The following is a 7,965-nucleotide window of genomic DNA, read 5'->3' as shown; positions in this document are numbered from 1 at the left end:
ATTCATCTTCTTCTGCAGTGATGTTGTAGCATTCCAGTACATTCTGTGGTTGTGCAACCCAATTAGGCTTCCAAGTGAGTGGAATTCATTCTAAAAAATATCCTTTTTAACTATATGAAGGGATGAATCTATATACGGACAATCATCTTCAAAGCTAAATGTCAATATAAACCCATCAACCATCTCTGCCTAGTTCACAAAACCATGTTGAAGTTCTATTTCCATGTACCAGTTTTGAGGAATTGTCTCTAATGTATGGATGAACCCATGCACCCATTCTTCTCATGGAATCTCCTTTCATGCTGTCATACAAACTTGGATGTGCTCTCTAGGATTAGTTTGACCATCATATTTATCTGCCAATTCTATTTCTACATGTCCAAAACTTATCCATATCAACCTTAGGCATTATTTCCAAGCTCATATATTATTCTTATGTGTACCCCACCATCTTATAGGAGTAGCTCTTAGGTTATATCCAGAGCTAAAAATCTTTGACACTGTGGTACCTGTTCTTCATATTCTTTAAGAAAAGTATTTATATCATTGAAACCATCATAAAAGGGTACATTAGGGGACTTTTGAGGTCTAAAATGGGCCTTCTAAGAAAAATAAACTTTATAAGAACCAATAGGATTCAAGATTGTGATGTCAACCATGGGGGATGATTCACCATTTTTGGAGTAAAAATAAAAATAATAAAAATAACAAAATAATAAAACTACTTTTTCAACTCATATTTTTAACTTATCTCCCTAAGGTTTTACTCAAATTTCAAGCGGGTGTACTTGTTGGATGAAAAATTTAATTCCTCATCCAAGGAGTACCCATGTTGCATACTTCCGATGGACCCTTCTACATGAAAAATGAGAAATACATGAAACAATATGATTGCTATCACAATTTTCATGTATTTCTCATTTTTAGTGTAGTAAGGTCCATCAAAAGTATGCAACAAGGGTACTCTTTGGATGAGGAATCAAATTTTTCATCCAATGAGTGTTTTTTCTCAAAATTTGAGTAAACCCATAGGTAGATACAAATATGAGTTGAAAAAATAGTTTTTTATTTTTTCCCTCTAAAATTTGATGATATAATCTAATTTTATTTTATTATTTCCACTATATTTTATAATTTCCTTAGGAGGCCCATTTTAGACCTCAAAATTCCCCTAATGAGTCACATACCTCAGTTTTCATACATCGAACTGCTTTAGTGATTCTTGCACATCGCCTTGTAGACACTTCATGTAACCTATTTTCCCAATTTTCCAATTCTTCTTTTGAATCTAAAGCACACGAACTGTCATGCTCCTAACTCAACTTGCCTTTAGTAGGGTTAACATAGTCTTTTTCTTTTGTTGTCATTTGATATATGTTATCTATATCAGTTGTGTTATAATCCTCTTTAATTGGTTCAATATACCTTTCTCCTTATGATGGATCCAAGGGAATGATCACTCTCATATTGTTGCTTTCAAATATCATTTGACTCTTCTTTAAGTTGATTATAGCCATGTTGGCAAATTCCTAATCCAGTCCAAGTAATGTTGGATAGGGTTTACTATCATCCACAATTTATATCACTTCAAAATCAGTAGTAGTGCACACCCCTTCAATGTCCACTGTAATGCCTGATAATCCTCCTAGAGGAACAATCTTTTGTTGATTCACCATTCTTAGCTAAATAGGTGACCATTTCAACTTCATTTTACCCACTAACTCCCATGTTTTCTTTGTCAGGACATTAGCTTCACATCCCATATCTAAAATAACTTGGTCCATGTCATATTCTCCTATTTGTGCACTAAGCCTCATTCCCTTTCCAGTTCTCTTATGTCTATGTAAATTGTTAACTTTGCGCATCACACCCCATGTGAATTATTTAGATGCGCAGTAATTTATCAATTCCTGAAGTCCCTCTACAACTCTTTGATCTCACAACAATTTCATACAAGTTTGAAGAAAATATTTTAAAGTATCTACCTTATACGCTGCATCTTGTTTCTGTATTGTCAAAGCTTGTCCTTGTGTCGAAGATGATACGCCATAGCTATTCTTCTGATTCTACTGTGTGCTAGATGTCGAAGCTCCTGCATCCATAAACCTTTTCTTTGCTCCCATAAAGACTTATTTTTCCTTCTAAACATCAAAGTTGGGATATTTCTTCACTGTCTTTCTTTTTTTTGTGTAAGTCAGATAGATATATTATGAAACAAAAATATTGTACAAAAAATCTGCAGAGGCAGATCAAGACCTGATGAAGACAGATCAAAAGACACAAGACACCAGCCCCAAGACAACCAGAAACTATGATATTTCAAAAGTTAACCGCACACCGCGCAGGGTGGCCTTATCCCTTTATCTTCTACGCATATCTATAACAAAGATAATTCTTGAACTGCATCACTGTAACTGGTTCACTATCAGGATGAGACAAAATTATAGTTCAAGACCTCATACAGACACTAGACAAAAGCCATAAAGGCCTACAGAAATGGACAACAGACATAGCCAGAGAAATGGCACAGACATGACAATAGACAAGGCCGAAGAAGTGGCACCAACAAACCCGATTCACTGCGGGGCATTCCATATCTGCTTGCAATGTCCAAACCTTGTTCCAGGACATGACTGTCCATTCTTTCTAGCAGGGATCGGTAGTTGTTAAGTTCCTTCGGCGGTGCTTGCTGCTTGCTGTCAGAGATCGGTGGATCCGGACATATGGTCTTCCAGAGAATTTGGATAAGCAGAGTTAATTTCTTATTGACCGTTTCTGCCTTATCATACACAGCTGAAATTTTATCATCCAACACTCCGCAAATCTCCAGCAGACTATTTAGTTGGGCTTTAGATATATGGTTTTCTGCTTGAGACTTCTGGTGCCCAGCTTCCATGGAATCCAGAGCTTTCGCCAAAAGGGTCTTGACCCGCCAGCTTTCTACTTGTGTGCGCACGAATTGGGTGACCCGCTTGGATGGAGTGCCTGGGTCGATCAACCAATCTACCTCCCTTGCGATTTCCTCTGCATTGCGCGGTTGTTCGTCCTCCTTTACCGCAGCCTCCATCTCCTCAATTCTTCGTTTATTTCTTGTAGTTGTTCGAGTTTCATATGCGCTCCTTGCAGCCCGGAGCTCCTGGTTTGCGTTGATGCTTCGGCAATTCCCAGTATCCATATCTTTCCTGTTACCCATCGCTTGAATCGCAGCTCGGACTCGAGAACAATTGCAACCCACAGTAATGCCTTTAGAAGGAGTGAATGAAACGTTGCTCCAACAGTTAGTTAAATAACTCTTCGCCATGAGGTTTCCCACGCTGTTCCTCGCCTCCTGAAACATCGTGGGAGTACTGCTATCATAGTTCCTGTGGGTGGTCGTAAAAGCTGCGTGATGTCACCTGCTATACAAATAAATGTTGCTCATGCCTTGATGAGTAAACTTGTGCCAAATGTCGATCCTACTGAGGGGGAAACTGCAGTAGTCCCTTCGAAATATCCACTTGAGGATGTGCTTTCTGTGCACCCTTTGTTGCCATAAATGCATACGCTTGTCTTGTCCTTTCGATTTGTGCCAACTTTCGCTACTCATATCGTCTCCCGAGTATTTCATCATGAGGGGCCGATATAGTCTGCTGCTTTTCGGTTAAGCCTGGTTTAAATTGCCCATGTCCTCTCTTGCCAGCTGTTGGCATCTCTCCTTAAGGTGAGGAAAGTCCACTTGCTGCCAACATGTGTCCCATCTCCTGTCTTGGTTGTCAATACTATAGTTGGCCAAGTAATCAGCTAGCCCATTTGCCTTATGCCTGACCAATTGAAAGACTAAACCTTTCATTTCGCCGATTAATTTTGCAATGTTCTCCGTCACCTTGGCGAGCCTCCAGTGTTTCGTGGCTTCGCATGCCTGAGTGCCTCCTTGAATTCTTTTGGCGACCGAGATAACCAGGGAAGAGTCGCCTTCTACCACTGCATTGTCTGTTGGTAGATTCCTTAGAATTTTCAATCCTTGTTCTAACGCCGCGAACTCCATCTCATTGTTCGTGCCTTCCCCCAACTCTCTGCAGTAAATATGCACAATTTCTCCATTCTGGTCTCTGATAACACCTCCAATGCCAGCTTTCCCGGGGTTGCCTCTAGAGGCACCATCAAAATTCAGCTTCAAACCTCCCGCTGGCGGACAAGTCCATCTATCGGCCTCCGAGTTTGGTTGTTGCTGGTGTCTCGGCGCTGCGAAGCTGTGGTTGATTTCCAGTTGAAAGCACTTCAAGATTTGTAAGTCTCGATCCGAAGGCTTTTCGTTGGGATCTGTCTTGCACTTTGTCTGAATCAATTCTTTAATATTTGTAAGAATGGTTGCTTTTGAATGCTCAATGCTCCTGTTTTCATCCTGAAATACCCTCCTATTGTGCTCTTTCCATATTGTCCACAGTACAAAGCCTGGCATGGCTTTCCATATGTTATTGACTCTCTGGTTTTTGGAAAAATTGATTTTCTAGTTTAAAATCGTGTTTTCGATGGACTCTCGGTCTCGGTCTGATTTCCGCATGATTCCCTCCATCCAGTTCCATAGATGGTTTTCCCAGTCACACAAATTAAATAGGTGGTTTATGGTTTCTTCTTCACCTGAACACATCGGGCATCTGGAAGGCCCTGCGAACCCTTTCCTTCGTAGCTTGTCCCATGTCAGGGTTTTGTTCCGCATTAGTAGCCATAAAAAGGTATTAATTTTCGGCAAAAATAAGTTGTCCCACACTTTGTTGCACCAGGGCGTTGCTTCCTCCTATTCTGCCTTTACTAACAGTTCCCTCGCTTCTTTCAAAGAGAAATTCCCATTACCTGTCATACCCCATCTGAGCTGATCCTCTTCCTCTGTTTTCCTTATCCTTCTCTTACGAATCTGACTGTTGAGTTGTTTTATGCTTTCATCTCCCTCAATGTTGTTATCAGCGGTTAGGTGTGTCCATTCTCTCCAGTTTGCATCTTTGCTGCTCAAGTCCCAGTAATGGCAGACTCTGCTTCTGCCTTCAAGCTGGCTAAACTGTTTGAGATGTGCTAGCTCTAGGCTTTCTAGCTTGGGGAATTGGTGCCATGCATCTTCCCAAAACAGGGCTAGCCTGCCATTGCGTATTTCCCAAAAGCTATTTTCCTGTACTAGGGTGCGGTTGTGTCTTGCAAGATTCCATATGGGCGAGCCCTCTGGAACCTCCTGCAATCTTATGAGATCCTGATGATTGTAGTTAGGGAGGTACTTGTGTTTCCAATGTCTGGCCCATGGCAGATTGGGCTCTTTAATCCATCTCCACCATAGCTTTGCTCCACAGGCTATGTTGGTTACCGCCGGATCCACAAGATTTAGTCCCCCCAAATATTTTGGCTTGCATAATTTGCTCCAGGCTACTAACGCCCATTTTCTCTTGTCCCCATTCCCACTCCATAAAAAGGATCTCTGTATCGCTCTGATTTGTTGAAGAATCCCTTTGGGGGCCGGTAGCATGGATAATAAGTACTGCGGTATGGACTGTAACACAGCCTTTGTGAGGATTAATCTTCCTGCAAAGTTAAGCGCCCTGTGTGTCTAGTGTTTGCATCTGTTTTCCATATTAGCTATGATCTTTTCCCAGTGCACTTTATACCATGGTCTCAGAGTAAGGGGAGCTCCTAAATATCTCGAAGGTAAACTACCTATTCAGAAGCCTAGAAGATGAGAGAGGTGAGCTTGAATAGCACGATGAGTGTTGAAAAAAAAGATCGTAGATTTGGAGAAGTTGATTTCCATCCCTGAGGCTCTGCTAAAGAGATCTAAGATGTCCTTGAATGCCAAGGCCTCTTTCACTGTGGGGCTACCATGTAACATAGTGTCGTCCACGAACTGTTGATGAGTAGTAGCAGGGATAGTTGGGATTGGTTGAAGACCTTTAATTGCCCCTTCAGCTTTCTTCTTGGCTATAGTTCTGCTGAGACCCTCCATGAGGATAACAAATAGGAAAGGGGATAAAGGATCGCCCTGTCTTATTCCTCGCGAAGGTGAGAATGGTTCAGATGGGGCCCCATTGACTAAGATTGAGAACCTCGCGGATTTGATGAGGGTCAAAACCCAGTTAACCCAATGCCTGTTGAAACCTAAAGCATTCAAAATTGCTTCGAGGTATTTCTAGCTCACTTTGTCATAAGCTTTTGATAAATCCAGTTGCATTAGCATCCCTGCTTTTTTCCCTGAATGTAGAGTGTGGATCATCTCTTGAGCAAGGATAATGTTGTCTAATATCTGCCTTCCCTCTACATAACCCGATTGCTCTTCCGAGATGATCCCCAGGAGAATGGGCTTCAGCCTATTGGCAATAACTTTTGAAATTATTTTATATATAACATTACATAGAGCAATAGGTCTGAAATTTTCAGGTGTATTAGCTTCCTCTACCTTTGGAATTAGTGCTATGAAGGTTGAATTAATGGATTTGAGAATGGTTCCAGAATGCCTGGAGTCCTCTACGACCTCCCAAATATTCTTCTTCACAATGTTCCAGCAGGCCTTGTAAAAATTGATTGTGAACCCGTCCGTCCCAGGGGCTTTATCGTTTGGCATGCTTCTTACAGCTTTCCCTATTCAGGGCCCAATTTTTCTCAGAGGTTACAACTTTAGGAATGGCTTTTAGAAGTTCTCTAATAGCTTCTCCTCTGTTTGATTGCGGTTCCTGTGCTATGGATCTGAAGTGAGCTGTGAGCAACTCTGATATGTCATGGTGGTTCTTAACTGACTCCCTGTTTTCATTTCTCATCTCAAGAATTTTGTTTGAACTTCTGTAATCTAGAGTAGATATGTGAAAAAATTTAGTATTCTGATCTCCCTCCTTTAGCCATTGAATCCTTAATTTTTGCCTCCATAAGATTTCCTCTTGCCTACATCGACTGTGCCACTGTTGAGTTAGAGTCTTTTCCTGTTCGATGGAATCCTCACTGCTTTGTCCTGTTGCCCATTCTCTGTGAATTTGTTCCAGCTGATTTTCTATAGAGGTTTTTTCCTTGAAAATGTCCCCAAAAACTGTTCTATTCCACTCTTTTATCTTATCCTTTGTAAGTCTTAATTTCTTCTGCAAATTGAACATCTTAGAGCCTTCGCCCTCCCAAGGTTCTGACCACCATTTTTCAACCATCTGAAGGAAGCTAGGATGATCCAACCAAAATTTTTCAAATCTAAAGGGTTTATTCCTTGGTGTGCCATGAACATCCGCTATAAGCGATATTGGCCAGTGGTCCGACCCTCCACTGGGAAGGATATCTGACTCTACAAGGATACCATCCATTATGATGCTCTCGGAAACCAAAAACCTGTCCAAGCGAGAGGCTATCATTCTATTCCCCCCTCTTCTATTGTTCCAAGTGAAATTGCCACTCTTGGTGTGAATGTCAACTAATTTAGCATTCTCAATGAAACTAATGAAATACTCCGCATCCCTATTGAGTTTCCTAAGACCCCCTTTCTTCTCTAGAAGGGTTGTTATCATATTGAAATCGCCCCCAAAAATAAATTTGGACATTGGGTGCCTGCTAATAAGCCTATTTAAAGAATTCAGGAAACTGATTTTGTCCTCTATCTTCTGAGGTCCATATACATTTACACATAAAAAAGATTCAGAATTACCTGTGGGTTGAGCTTCCATAGCGATGAAGTGCTTGTTCGCTTCTACAGATAATATTTGAAGTGCTCTTGTGTCCCATAGGGTTGCCAGTCCTCCTTCTCTGCCCTGACTTTCAACTTCTAAATAATTCATGTGCCTACCTATCTTCTTGGTTAACCTTGTCATGTTGGATCCATTGCATTTTGTTTCTTGTAAGAACATGATTTCTGGTCTATATTTCTGGAATTTGCATTTCAGCATTCTGTGCTTCGCTTGGCTATTTAGCCCTCTTCCATTCCAAGAAATGATCTTCATGATAAACTTAAGGGGTTATTGAAAGGACGGGAAGGCGCTA

General features: G+C 41.0%; 1 protein-coding gene across 1 annotated transcript; it reads right to left on the bottom strand.

Annotated features, from left to right (window-relative positions):
- Nucleotides 1-6,563: 6,563 nt before the first annotated feature.
- Nucleotides 6,564-7,763, bottom strand: LOC149241052 (uncharacterized). The gene has a single exon (XM_089370422.1). It carries the CDS (start codon nt 7,761-7,763, stop codon nt 6,564-6,566), a length of 1,200 nt encoding a protein of 399 aa, XP_089226548.1.
- Nucleotides 7,764-7,965: the final 202 nt, after the last annotated feature.

The sequence above is a fragment of the Pinus tabuliformis genome, chromosome 8 (genome assembly GCF_031772625.1).
Source record: "Pinus tabuliformis cultivar Carrire ecotype Pingquan chromosome 8, CPIR1, whole genome shotgun sequence".
In the NCBI taxonomy this organism is placed as follows: Eukaryota; Viridiplantae; Streptophyta; class Pinopsida; order Pinales; family Pinaceae; genus Pinus; species Pinus tabuliformis.
The sequence above is the reverse complement of the archived record's forward strand: the minus strand, read 5'-3'. Positions and strand labels throughout refer to the sequence as shown.